This window comes from Coenobita brevimanus, chromosome 8 (genome assembly GCF_032717465.1).
Source record: "Coenobita brevimanus isolate Jiangsu-jjx chromosome 8, ASM3271746v2, whole genome shotgun sequence".
In the NCBI taxonomy this organism is placed as follows: Eukaryota; Metazoa; Arthropoda; class Malacostraca; order Decapoda; family Coenobitidae; genus Coenobita; species Coenobita brevimanus.
Window position 1 is genome coordinate 26,930,581 of NC_136961.1, and position 14,570 is coordinate 26,945,150.

At 40.7% G+C, this 14,570-nt stretch overlaps 1 protein-coding gene across 1 annotated transcript in view; it reads left to right on the forward strand.

The window, feature by feature from the left end:
- The window catches only part of LOC145407155 (ionotropic receptor 93a-like), an 89,336-nt gene that overhangs the window by 17,056 nt on the left and 57,710 nt on the right, over window positions 1-14,570 (forward strand). The window contains exon 4 of the mRNA XM_080278180.1: window positions 9,518-9,647. Coding sequence (XP_080134306.1) covers window positions 9,518-9,647 — 130 coding nt within the window. The remainder of the gene's footprint in view (window positions 1-9,517; window positions 9,648-14,570) is intronic.

Below are 14,570 nucleotides of genomic sequence, written 5' to 3' on the forward strand. Positions count from 1 at the left end.
TTTTCGCCACCCAAATATATTTATTTTGCCACAAAACTTACATATTCCTATTCGTCGATGTTTGTTCTACACGGTTACCAAAAAAAGAAAAAAAACACAAAAAACACACTATACATACATTAGGGCAGTGTGAATAAACATTTGGGAACATTCATCTCACTTCCCAACATCATAGTTTGAATGTTTCCTAACATACCTCTACATGTTATTCACAGTTTGGAAGAGAATTTTATTAGCTTTCGAATGGTCTGGTTGGCACTTTGATACTAGGTATGGTATTCGAGTAATAAGCGAAAAAGTAAAACCTTTTTCTGACAGACAACAGTTTTTATTCGGGGAGCTCTAGCGATAAACTTCTCTCTGCAGTGTCATGCTTTTATTTCATCATCTTATGCAGATTTTCAGGAGCTTTCACAGGATATAATCAGAGTTCTCCTACACCTCATAGTTATCGAGAAACATGCAAAAAACTACGGTGTACCCACCCACACGCTGAACCGCCGTAAGCCATGGTCACTTATGGTATTTTCCCATAGCGCACAAACATTTTTATGCTTGCTAGGTATGCATTTCTTGGTTTTATTCCAATTACTATTGTAAAATTATATCCGGTTTTCTTTATAGTCCTCTCAGAAACCACACATGAACACTACACCTGTTGCTAGCAACTGAAACTGAAACTGTACTTATTTCCCTGCCATTTGTGTTTATGTAAATAACAAATATATCTATATATATATATATATATATATATATATATATATATATATATGTATAAATATACTGATATAAAGATAGGTAAATAGTTGAAAAAAATAAATAAATCACTTACTTGCTCCAGTGGCGATGCTGTTCCTGCAGAACCAGATGTGAGGAGTTTTGTACTGTGTGTGGGTGTGGGTGAGAGTGTTTGAGTATGTGTGTGTATCTGTGTGTGGGGGGTGTCTGTATATATGTGTGTGTGTGTGTGTGTGTGTGTGTGTGTGTGTGTGTGTGTGTGTGCTCCACTATTGAAGATATCGGTCAGCAAGGTGCTGCTCAAAACAATCACCCATGCAAAGCTGCACATCACATACAGGACACATGTTTCTTGTGTCCTTCCTCACTTCCAACCTGAAGCACAGGGTACACCTGAGCCTCTTCCCATTGGGGATCCTCACCCGCTGGTGGGCCAGAGTGTGGTCCAACCTGACACCATCGTCAATCACAATACGACTCTTGGTCGGTTGCCCTGTCGCTTCCTGGTCCTGCTGTGCATGAAGGGCAGCTGCAGGCCCAGGCACGGGTTCTCCCGACGGACCAGCAACTGGAGTTGGTGGCATTGCTGGCACCCGTGGTGGTCCTCATGCAGGTGGAGCTGGTGCTGGCACCCGTGGTGGTCCTCCTGCAGGCAGTGCTTGTGGCAGTGCTGGCACCCATTGTGGTCCTCCTGCAGGCAGTGGTGGTGGTGGTTGTGGTTGCACCTGTCCTGGTGCTGGTACCAGCGCCTCCTGGTGCCAGGTCTTTGTGGTGCTGGCCATCAGGTTGGAAGGTCTGGGGCATGGTGGATTACATGACCAGATGCGGGCCAATCCTCTTCACGGAAATGCAGAAGATCATAGATGATCTGCTCCACAAATTCGAGAAGAGTTACTGTCCTGCGTCTGTACTTCTTGTACAAGGCGAACACATTAAAGTGTGCCACATAGAAGAAATAGGTGATCTTCTTCATCCAATTGACGGTTCGCTGTTGGATGGGGTAGTACTGGATCATCTGATCGAAATGATCCACTCAACCCATGTACCTGCTGTAGTCCTCCACAATGACGGCCATGTTGACAACCTTCTCTGCATAGGTTGTCCTCCCATCATGACCCCGCAGCTTCCCTCAAACCCTCTTTGGAATAGTGTCGGTGTTGTGGAAAGTGGAGACTATGTTGACGATGTGCTTGTCCTTCCACAGCAACATGAGCACATTGTCCTTATGCCTGTATAACATGCTCCTCTCGGACAGGCTCTTAGCCCTGGCAATGGCCTGCAGCTGGTGTGGCACTCCTCTAGGCATCCGTAGGATCCCACACACATAGATGCCTGCAGTGGAAAGTTGTTCGCACAGGGCTACAGAATTGAAGTAGTTGTCCATGAACAACTTGTAGCCCTGGTCCTTCAGTGGTTCCACAAGGCCCCTCATGGTGTTCTTGAGGGTCCGCTACACCCCAGTGTAGACCTCGAGGTTCTAGATGTACCCCGGGGACAACTCAGCCGTGCAGGTCGTTGCTCCTCCATTAGTGCCTGATGGTTGGGATGTGCACATCCCCCATGAATAGGCATAACCCTAGAGACATGGCCATCTCCTCTTCATTGCAGGAGAACCAAGCATCCAACTGAGTTTCCAGGAATGTGGCATACTGGTTGGTCTCCACGGTCAGATAGGACAACAACTTGCGACTGAAGAAGATCTGGAAAAACTGCAACAGAGTTGTTGGGATATCCACCTTGATTCCTGGGGAGCCAGTGAATGGGCTGTTGTTCGGTGTGAATGGGCCACTACTCCACCTGGGATCATCTTCGGCGACGGTGATGGCAGAGACACTGGGTCGGCCTTCTGACACCCTTCATCCTGCCCTCCAACCCCTTGGCCATCCCCTGTTGCCAGGCAGCAGACCATGGGAGCCTAGTCTAGGAGGGGACGGCTTGGACAAGGCTGAGGACAAGACAGATGGCTCTGGGGACACCATTCTCCTCGGCCTGGCAGCGAAGATGTCACCATATCATCCTGCACAGCAGACTTGGGTGGAGGGGCCGGCAACACACATGATGGCCCAGCTTCTGGTGACACTGGCTCGGCAAAGAGGTGAGAGAAGCCTGGAGATGGAGAGTGGAAGAAGACAGCACTAGGACTGATACGTCCTAAAGGTAACGAGTGCTCCGCAATCGGTCCCACCACCGATGGTGGTGTTTACCCCATCATTGGAAGACACCGGGGCAGCTCCACTGGAAAGCAGGGGGGCGGGATCTCAATTCATTCCTCCACCCCTGACCTGTCGCTATCACTCTCACTCTCCATCTCAATCTTGTCTGGGAGCTTCTGCCACTGCTTTGGTGCCAACCCCCACTGCAAGTGTCAAATTCGTTTTGTAGCAAGAAAACTGGAGAACAACTTTGTTGTGCTAGGGTTGTGTGCTGAAATAAAGCAATCAATATATTGTATTCACTGCCAGCCAAGAACTTTGCTTGACAATGGCATAATGCAAAGGATTCATGATATACAAGGATGTCCTTGACAAACATCATCTGCTAGACCTGAGTTAGCACACAGGTAGCGAACACCTACGTGACCTATGGAACACGTGCATGTACTGTTGTGTGAAAGTATGTTGTTTTCCTCATAAATTGATAGATTTGCTTATGTCTCATAAGAAAAAAAAAAACGTAAACAGTGCACTGCATGCTCGTAATTAAATTATCGTCTGCTAGCCTGCCACGTGCCGGCTATTTTTGGCCCTCTGGGTCACCCCAGTGCCGGCCATTTTTTGACCTTTTTTTGGCTAAAATGATAGATTTTGACGTGGAAACAACGAATTTCGCCATTAAAATGCTCATTGAGGCTCAAAAATGAGTTTTATTGAGTCCTGCATACTCGTGTACAGGTATAGCTGCTCTCTCACGCTCACCACGTCCGTGAGAGAAAGACCTTTTCTATGTAAGGTATACTCAGGTATTTATGCTGGGAAGGTATAGCAATGTTCAATACACTTTTCTAATCACTTATAACTTCAGCATCTATCACAATTTGCGTGTCTTTCTTGCTGTGAATGCATTATCTTACACTTACTTGAAGATAGGTACAACCTGACTTCATTACGAAAAAGTCTTGGCACTTACAAGAAAGTTTTTACAACTTGATTTCACTATATAGTCCTGACACTTACAAGAAACTACTTACAACTTACACTTACATGAAAATATTTACAAAATGCCTTCACTATGTACAGCACTGGGTGAGGCACACAGGCAGAATGAGGCAAAGCAAGCGTAAAGGGGGGGGCAAGTGCATGTATGGCCTTGACAACCTGGGGGATGGTAGAGGAACAGTTACCCTCATACCTGCCAGTTTTTACCCGCGAATCTTGAAAAATGCGGTCACAGTGAAGTTTTTTATTTTAGACCATTTTAAAACGGCACTGGCACTGGCCGCAGCATTAAGTCAGACTGTTTCAAAATGGCACTGGCACGCGGCAGGCTAGACCTGAGTTAGCACACAGGTAGCGAACAGCTACATGACCTATGGAACACATGCATGTACTGTTGTGTGAAAGTATATTGTTTTTCTCATAAATTGAAAGATTTGGTTATGTCTCATGTGAAAAAAAGAAAAACGTAAACAGTGCACTGCATGCTCATAACAAATTCTCGTGTGCAAGACAGGTAGCACTACCTTTGCACTAACTCGGGTATAGCAGACGATATTTTCATTATAAGGATGTGGTGCGCTGTTTCTTTTTTTTTTTTTTTCACATGAGACATAACCAAATCTATCAATTTATGAGTACACCAATATACTTTCATACAACAGTACATGCACGTGTTCACGTAGGAGTTCACTACCTGTGCACTAAGTCAGGTCTAGAAAAGAATATTTTTATCACAAGCATACAGTGCACTGTATCCCTTTTTTCTCACATTAGACAAAAAAACATCTATTAATTTATTAGTAAACCAATATACTTTCACACAACAGTACATGCACATATTCTGCAGGTCACGTAGGAGTTCGCTACCTGTGTGTTAACTCAGGTCTAGCAGACGATAGTTTTATTACGACCACATGGTGCACTGTGTCCTTTTCTTTCATGTTAGACATAACCAAAGCTATCAATTTATGAGTAAACCAATATACTTTCACACAACAGTACATGCATGTGTTCTGTAGGTCATGTACATGTTCGTTACATGTGTGCTAACTCAGGGTTAGCAGACAATATTCTTATTACGAGGACACGCTGCTGGACTTTTTACGTTTTTATTATTTTCACATTAGACAAAATCAAATTATCAGTTTATGAGAGACACAGTATATTTCACCACTACAGTACAAGAACATGCTCTGTAGGTCACATGTACAATATCTCAGGTATCGCAGACGATATTTTCTGACGAGCACATGGTGCACTTTTTATGTTGTTTATTTCAGGAGACATAACTCAATCTATCAATTTGTGAGATACACATTATATTCTCTGCACTATGGTATATGAACATGCTCTGTAGGTCACGTGTGCACTACCTCACGTCTTGCAGACAATAATTTGTTACGAAGACTTGATGCATTGTTTACGTTATTTCACACAAGCACATGATAAATACAGTATATATCAATATAATACTCATATTTATTTATTTCACACAACAAGCATACGGAATAAATATAACAATAATAATGACAATCCCAAAACTCCTCCATTTTATTCCATTCCTGACATCAGCGTGCCATGGCAGTAGGACATACGTGACACATGCCCTAGCCAATATTTTGTTATGTACACTCGTTGCACTGTAATCCTATTTATTGCACTATAACACCATCAAAGATATATCAGTATAAAACAATGATTTCATCAACACCTCGGTAATTATTCCATTCATGACAACGTCATGTCGTGACTATATGGCAGTTTCCCGGCTCCCCCTAAGCTGCTGCATGTGTTTCACCATTTCCTTGCACACTAGATATTGTACACTGTATTCACATGATTCACTGCCACTATTTTAACCCCTTAACCGCAGGGCGTCAGTTTCATGATGCTTGGGAGCAAGGGATCATACCGCGGGGCGTCACTTTTGTGATTCTGTGTTATTTTGAATTCACCCGGGCTTTCAAGTGGTGGCTTGTATCATCTATCAGTACTGCCAATGTCGAACAGTAGTCAGCACTCCCAATCTCATCTGTACTCCCGTCCATTGTTGACAATTTAGTCATTTCTCCCTGTTCTTGACTCCCCTCCCTACCTCTCCTCCATTACCCTCTCCTCTCGCCTGCCTGGCCGTGCTACGCTAAGTAAATCTTCCCTGGAATTTTTCACTGATTTCATCCATTTAAATAAGCTCTATGTCCTATTCTTATACCAAATAATATGTACAAAAAAGAAATAAGGTAAGTGATAATGCCATACACATGGAATTGGCTAATTATCACCTGACAACACCTCACGTGCACTCGTTCGCTAATTTTCGCTGTTTATTTCCCCTTGAAATATGCCGTATAATCTATTCTCGTAATAAAAATATATATAAGAAAGGAAGGGAGAAGCCTAAGTGATATTTACATTCACCTGGAACTACCTAATTTATTATGTATTGTCTAGATTTCCTGCCAATCATTTCATAGCATATATATTAGCAGCTATCACCAAGCTGACATTGGCAGCATTGCACTCCCCCTAGGCAGGCCACCACACTGTATTCTGTGCTAAGTAAATCTTCCCTGGAATTTTACAATGATTTCATCCATTGAAATAAGCCCTATGCTCTCTTCTTATATCAAATAATATATACAAAAAAGAAATAAGGTAAGTGATAGTCCCATACACCTGGAATTGGCTAATTATCACCTGACAACACCTCATGTGCACTCGTTCGCTAATTTTCGCTGTTTATTCTCCCTTGAAATATGCTGTATAATCTATTCTCGTCATAAAAATATATATAAGAAAGGAAGGGAGAAGCCTAATTGATATTTACATTCACCTGGAACTACCTAATTTATTATGTATTGTCTAGATTTCCTGCCAATCATTTCATAGTGTATATATTAGCAGCTGTCACCATGCTGACATTGGCAGCAGTGTACTCCCCCTTGGCAGGCCAGCGCACTGTATTCAGTTTACTGTCATCTTTCAAGGTGACAGCACGTCGGAATCGCGCCTGTCCAATTCTGCTGCTTTTTTGCCCCATGCAAAGGGCCCTGTGACCTCTACCCCCTACTAAACCTCGTGTGGAAAGGGGTAAAGGGCTAAGTGACTCCTGTGGAACGTGAACTGGCTAATTTGTCAATGAAAATGATAGACAGTGAATATGATCTTTCTGGTGAGTAAAACAGTGCAAGTGAAAATGTAAATAATGTGTAAACAGCAAGTGAAAGCAATGAATGTATATATAATGAACAGTGGAAAATAGTTTTATAAGTTACTGCAAGTGACAGTGATAACACAGTGTAAATAAAATAGAAATGTAAATAATGTAAATAAAACAGAGAATGTAAATAGAAATGTAAATGAGTAGTAATATAATACGAGTATATATACTAGGAGTAATGAAAGTGAAAGTTTCACTCTAGCATGTATGAATCCTATGAGTTATGAAAGTGAAGGTGAAAGTGACAAATTCACTCTCAACGCTAGTATACAGGACGAGAAAGTGAATGCTACTTATTTTACCGAAAAATAAATTGAATGCCTACAGTGATAATTAACTACTATTACTGAAGGAAACTTATGGATAAAGACTGTAGATATATATAAGTGTTATATAGTAATAGAAATCTAAAGTGTGAGTGTTTTTATGAGTAATAAATGACAGAACACCAGCGGCGAACGATCGCAAGTGGGAAGGTCATACGCGCTCGTAATTTTCATTGCTTTCACAGTTTTTTTTTTTTGGAGTATGGATTCCAAACTATTTGAGAATCATAGAATAGTGTTTCTAGTGATAATATCAGGCTGTGGTAATCATAGTACGGGTTGTCGGGAAGTGTAAAGTGGAGACTTCATTACCCAACTTCAGAGGTCTCCACAAGTTCTATGGTACTCAACGAAGGCTCGACAAACATCCCAGGAGAAAGTTGAAGGTATTTGCCATAGGCATATATAATTTTAATATTCTAAGTCTAATAACTGATTTTCGGCAAATATTTTTAGAGTCTGTCGGAACGCAAATATGCCCGCAGAACATGCAAGTCAAAACAAGCCTGCTGTTTAGGGGTTAATTGTTGAATGCTCACATTTGGTGCAGGGTAGAGGCAGTGTGCTTCTGGGGCAAGGGTTAGAAACAGTAGCACAATCTTTGCTGGCCCAATGGCTGATAACAGCCAGGAACACAAACACCTAATTTCCTATTGCAAACACCATCTCTAATCACAGTACTGCCCCAAGTCTAAACATAAGCACTACTGGTATAGTGAATTATGTTGCATGACCGGGACAGGGGTAACAGAGGAGCTAAAGAGACAAGGGACTGTGCGCTACCTTCCTGCTGACAGTTCGTGTGGTACTGAAAAACCTTCATGCACTGTAGCAGGTATCGGGACCCACTTTTGCTAGCTCATTACTTTTGACAAGAGCCGGGCAAGCTATGATGCCTCCAGAAATGATGCAAATCAACTGATTTTTTTTTTTGTGCGTGAATTTTTAAATGGTTTTCTGATGCAAAATTCATCACTGTGCATTTATGAAGAAAGACCCTAATGACGCCAAACGCATCATTGTGTACGATGGGGTTAAATGACATTCATGCATCATATACCATACAAGAATTATTTTAACCTCCCTAGTCCATATTCCTTGCCTACACCTACCAGAAGTTTTCACACAAAAGCCCTCAGTCTTCTTTTTAAACCCCCATCCCATTCACTTTCTTTGTACTTCAAATTCCTCTGTATATTTCACTCCTATCATAATTTATTGATGAAAAGAAAATCTTGATGAAATCTTACAAAAAAATATTCAGCAGTGCATAATCAGAAGCAGTACTTGGAGAGTACAAAACCCACACCCACCAATCTGCCTAAGAACCAAGTCTTAGACTTGCCCCATATCCTATTGCTCTTAAAATTTAACAAAATCTTGCATGCCTGGCCCTTAATTGTTTCTACTGATCTCTTCTGTGACCTCATCATTTGACTGATTCTTCCTAAAATCGAATCACTTTATCCGTGCCTAACCCTGATTCCCCCGCTTTGAATTTGGTCTATATCGGATGAAAACAATTCAAGTTGACCTTGCCATCTAACCCTCTACAAAGTAGACTATAGTCGAAATCTGATCAAAAGTGTTTTAGTTACATTGTTCATTCAGAAACATGTGGACTAAAATTTGACCAAACCCTGTGACCTTAACATCTGATCGAGTGTTCTCAAAATTTAATGCATTTCTTCTTGTATCACCCTCAATATTTCCATTACGTTTAAACAGACTTTTAATAATTTTTTAATTGACCATGCCAGGTCAGTTTTTGTCTTATCCTTGTTATCTTGACCTTTTTTAACCTGTCGTTAAAAATGCACCTTTATCTGCCCCTCAACACTCCCACAAACTTTGATTTGAGTTTGAGTTCCACATTATGTGATGGAATTTTTACTTTCCTGTTTTCTTTTTCTTAACACATTCATCACATCTTGTGGAATCTATATTTTGGAAACCTGATGACTTTTCATCACGTAAATTTACATACACTCTAGAATTCGAACGAAATGGCCATCGGGCATACACTGAGGGTAAATTGCCGACGAATAGATTAAACCTACTTAGCAATTTTGTTGCAGGTGCAGAGCATTGGTGGAATTCGGACTCTATGACAGATGGGTAAAGTTCTCGCTGCCTAACACCTCGTCCTGCCTCAATGCGCCCAGAACCATCACCGTCACCAACGTCCTCTCTCTCAGCAACTTTAGGGTAACAAACCATCCTACTGGATTACAGAATCAGAGAATAATAAGTCACAATAGGGCATGTGATCATTTTTTCAAAGCATGCTCCCCTCACCTAGTCCGTTTGCAACTTTTGAATGCCATATTAAATATCACTATTCTCATGACCACTTTTGTTGGCCTTTACAAAAATTTTCTGTTCTTTTGTTATCTTTTATACGTTTTTATGTGTGCTTTCGTTATCTTTTATACAGACATCTGTTATCATTGTTAAATTCAAGTAACCGCTTTTGTTATCTTTCATGCATTCTTGTGGCAACTTTTATCCTTATACATTCTTGTGGCAACTTTTATCCTTATACATTCTTATGGCAACTTTTATCCTTATACATTCTTGTGGCAACTTTTATCCTTATACATTCTTGCAGCAACTTTTATCCTTATACATTCTTGTGGCAACTTTTATCCCTATACATTCTTGTGGCAACTTTTATCCTTATACATTCTTGTGGCAACTTTTATCCTTATATATTCTTGTGGCAACTTTTATCCTTATACATTCTTGTGGCCTCTTTTGTTATCTTTTAAATATTCATCTGTGCTCTCTTATCTTTTATTCATTCTTGTGTGCACTTTTGTTCTTATAATAATTTCTTGTAGCTGCTTTTATCTTTTATACATACTTTTATCCACTCTTGTCTTTTATACATTCTTGCATATGGTTTCTGTATCACTTTTAAAACTTACATAATTGCATCAGTAACAGAATATTACTGAGTCAAAAGCAAAGAATGCTTTTCTAGGAATGGAAAAGGATTGGTAACAAACAGGAATACATGGCTGCCAAGCAAAGAGCTAGAAAAAAGGCATATAGGGGAAAATCAGAGTCTCAAAGACTTACTGGAATAACCCATATTCCATTGAAAAAAAGAACACGGTACGTAAGGTGGTAAATCAGATGAGGAGGGAAAACAGGGATATAAGTGAGCAAAATGTGAAGAATGATGAAGTAAAGGGAGTGGTGGACACTGGCGAGAGTAAAGACATCTAGAGAAGGCATTATAAAAGGTTGCTGAATGAGGAGTTTGACTGGAACAGAGAGGGTGCTGAGTCAACAGATCCAGTGTTTTGTCCCGTGACCTTTGATTGATGCTGCTACTGTGAGCAGTGCAATAAGCAGGATGCAGTTGGGGAAGGTGACAGGTGTGTCTGTGTTGACTGCTGAAATGCTGAAGGCCTCAGGAGGCCTCAGGGGATACAGGAGTGGGTTTACTTACTAATTTGATAACTACGATTATATGTGTGTTGTCTCAGATGACTGGCTGAAGTGAGTGATTGTAAATGTGTACAAAGGGAAGTTGATGTCCTGTAAAGAGAAGTTATAAAGACAGAACTTTTGGGCAGGATAATGAAGGTAATGGAGGAAGTCCTAGAAGGTGATTAGGGAAGAGTGAATGCTGATGAAATGCAGTTCGCGTTTATGCCAGGCAAAGGGACTGCTGATGCCTTATTCACTGTTTGAAAGCTTCAGGGAAAATGCATAAGGAATGAAAGGGAGCTGTAGTTTGTTTTTTGTGATATGGGCAATGAGAAAACTTGGTATCGAGGACTGGCAAGTTGGAGTGGTTATGTCTATGTATATGGGTGCTCGCACTCAGATGACAGTGAACAGAGATTTGAGTGATTAGTTTTCCGTGAATGTTGACGTTCATCAGGGGGTCAGTCTTAAGCTCCTTATTGTTTGTCATGGTGCTTGAAGCTCTCTCACAAGACCTGATTCCCATGGGAGATTTTGTGTGCTGATGACTAGATGTTAATTACTGAGAATGAAAGGGGGGCGGAGGAAAGGTTTAGGAAATGGAAAAACGTAATGGGGCACAAGGGTTTGACAGTAAATGCAGATAATACAAAAGTGTTGATACTGTCTCTAAGGCTGGTGGCAGTACTGTCAAGGCAGAGGGAGTCTCTATGTGCGGTTTGCCGCAAGGGTATGTGAAGTAACTCCATATCGAGCAGTATTTGTGATAAGTGGGTGCATAAGACATGAAATGGTATTAGAGGTAGACAGAAATAATGCTGATTTCGTGTTTGGTGTGTCGGGGAGAGCGTGTAAAGAATGTCAGGCATGAAAGGATTGATCATCCTGGTGAATGTCTTGAGTGTGTGGAAGAATTTTGTTATATCAGATTCAAGTAATGTGCTGGAGGGGGGCTGCAGCTAGCTGTGTGGCTAGGACAAGGATTGTTTGGAAGAAGTTCAGGGAGATGCCTTTCCTAGCATTGAGAGGGCTCTCCCTCCGTGCTAAAGGATATTTGTATGCAGCATGTGTTACGAGTGTAATGTTGTACGGTAGTGAGATCTGGGCAACAAAGGAAGAGGATATTCGTAGACTCAAAGATACAGAAATGACTATGATTAAATGGATGTGTAATGCATCCTTGAATGCGAGGCTTGGTTGGGGCTAGGGTTACGATTGAAGAGTAGCCAGAATGGAAGGATTAGAGTGTATTGGGTTTGTGTTGAGGAGGGGTAGACTGAGATTGGTTTGGGGACGTACAGAGAATGGAGAATGAGTGTTGGTGTGTAAAAGTGAGAAGTGTTAACACTGGGGGCAGAGTTGTGTGAGACAGTATCATCTGCAAACTAGAAAGCGCTCAGACAGCACGCACACTTGGCAAGAGTGGACCACCTGGTTGCAGGATTTGGCTAACGTGGCACCAGAACGCGGCCGTGTGTGTGTGTGTGTGTGTGTGTGTGTGTGTGTGTGTTCTTACCTAATTGTTCTTACCTAATTGTATCCTTACAGGAATGAGTCAAGCTACTACTCTCCCGTGTCTTAAACCATATTTATCGTACATATCCTTAAATTTGTGAATTGTTTTGGCACACACTACTTCATTCTGTCGTGCATTCCATTGATCAATTACTCTGTTTGGGAAACTGAATTTCCTTACATCTTTATCACCTCTCTTCTTATGCAGTTTTTTGCAGTGTCCTCTTGCTGATGCTTCTCCATATGTTAAGTAATCATTAATGTCTATTTTCTCCTTCCCTGATATGCACTTATATAGCATTATCATGTCACCTCTTTTCCTTCTCTCTTGTAGTGTTGGTAGATTCAGTTTATTTAGTCTTTCTTCGTAGCTTAGGTCCCTTAAGCTTGGTATCCATCTTGTAGCGGCCCTTTGAACTTTTTCAATCTTGTCTATGTGCTTTTTGAGATGAGGACTCCAGACTACTGATGCATATTCCAGGGTTGGTCTAATGAATGATGTTATTATCCTTCTTAGCATGTCTTCATTTATGTATGTGAATGCTATTCTCATATTTGCAAGCAGTGTATACATGTTCCGTACCTTCTCGCTGATGTGGTCAGCCGGAGATAGTCTGTTATTGATGACCACACCTAGGTCTTTCTCTCTTTCTGATGTGTATAGGGTTTTATTTCCTAACTTATAATCTCAATCAGGTCTTTTTCCACTTTTACCAAACTTGATTACATGACACTTGTCCACATTGAATTCCATTTGTCATGTACTACTCCATTCATGAAGTTTATTTAATTCTTCTTGTAGCTCTTTACAAGAGTCTGTGTTAGTAATTCTCCTTTGTATTTTTGCATCATCTGCAAACATATTCAGATAGCTCTCATTTCCAGTGTTACTGTTTATATCATTTATATACACTAAAAACATGATTGGTGCCAGCACTGAACCCTGTGGTACTCCACTAGTCACTTCTTTCCGTGATGAGTAGTTTCCTCTTAGTACTGTTCTCATTTCTCTTTTTATGAGAAAGTCTTGCATCCAACAAAACAGTTTGCCTCAAATTCCTCCTTGATGGTACAGTTTCCATAAAAGTCTTTGGTGTGGTACTGTGTCAAAAGCTTTCTTGAAATCTAAATAGATACTGTCCACCCATCCTTCTCTTTCCTGTATTGTGTCTGTTACTCTGTCATATAGCTCAACAGATTAGTAACACATGATTTTCCTTTTCTGAAACCAAACTGTCTTTCTGTTATCATACTGTGTTCTAGATGATTTACTCAAGCTTTTCTTATAAGCTTCTCTAATACCTTGCTTACAACACTGGTCAGTGATACTGGTCGGTAGTTGAGTGGATTTTGTCTATTTCATTTCTTGAATAAGGGGACAATATTTGCTTTTTTCCAAATATCAGGTAGTTTACCTTGACTCAAGGATTTCTTGAAAACTAAAAATAATGGTTTACTTAACTCCTTTGCACATTCTCGTAGTACCCAACATGAAATTTCATCAGGACCACTTGCTTTTCCTCTGTCTAATCTACTTAACTCCTGTATTACTTTTTCTGCTATTTGTATATCTGGTAGTATGTGTGAAGATGCATGTTCCACATAGTCCCTCTCAAAATTTTTTCCTTTTGTAAAAACTAATTGGAAATTCTTATTTAGTGCTTCACAAATATCTTTCTCTTGTGTATAAGTGATTCCCTCGTCCGTAATTGATTGTATTATTTTACTTTGGTTTTGCTTCTGATATAGCTGTAAAACAGCTTTGGTTGGTTGTGTGTGTGTGTGTGTGTGTGTGTGTGTGTGTGTGTGTGTGTGTGTGTACATGCCCGACAATTGTTCGAATCGCTAAGCTTCATCCTTCGAATTATATTATGTGGCCATTGTATTAAGCTATGATATAAGCTAATAAGAATTATGTGATTGTTTGGGATAATGGGCTGTGCACTATACAATTTATAAAGTCTGAGTTATATAAGAAAAAAAATTCTTTTGCCTTTTAGCGTGAACCACGATACAGGTTGAGTTGTGATTCAGAAACAGAGAGCAAGTTCACCAACAAATGATGCAATGTAGGGGGAAGGGGGGAGTATGGGAGTGAGCTGCCGACAGTTATACATTCTTAGTTATTACAATACAGTATAGTTATTAAGGTGTCAATGTTATCCTGTATCCTAA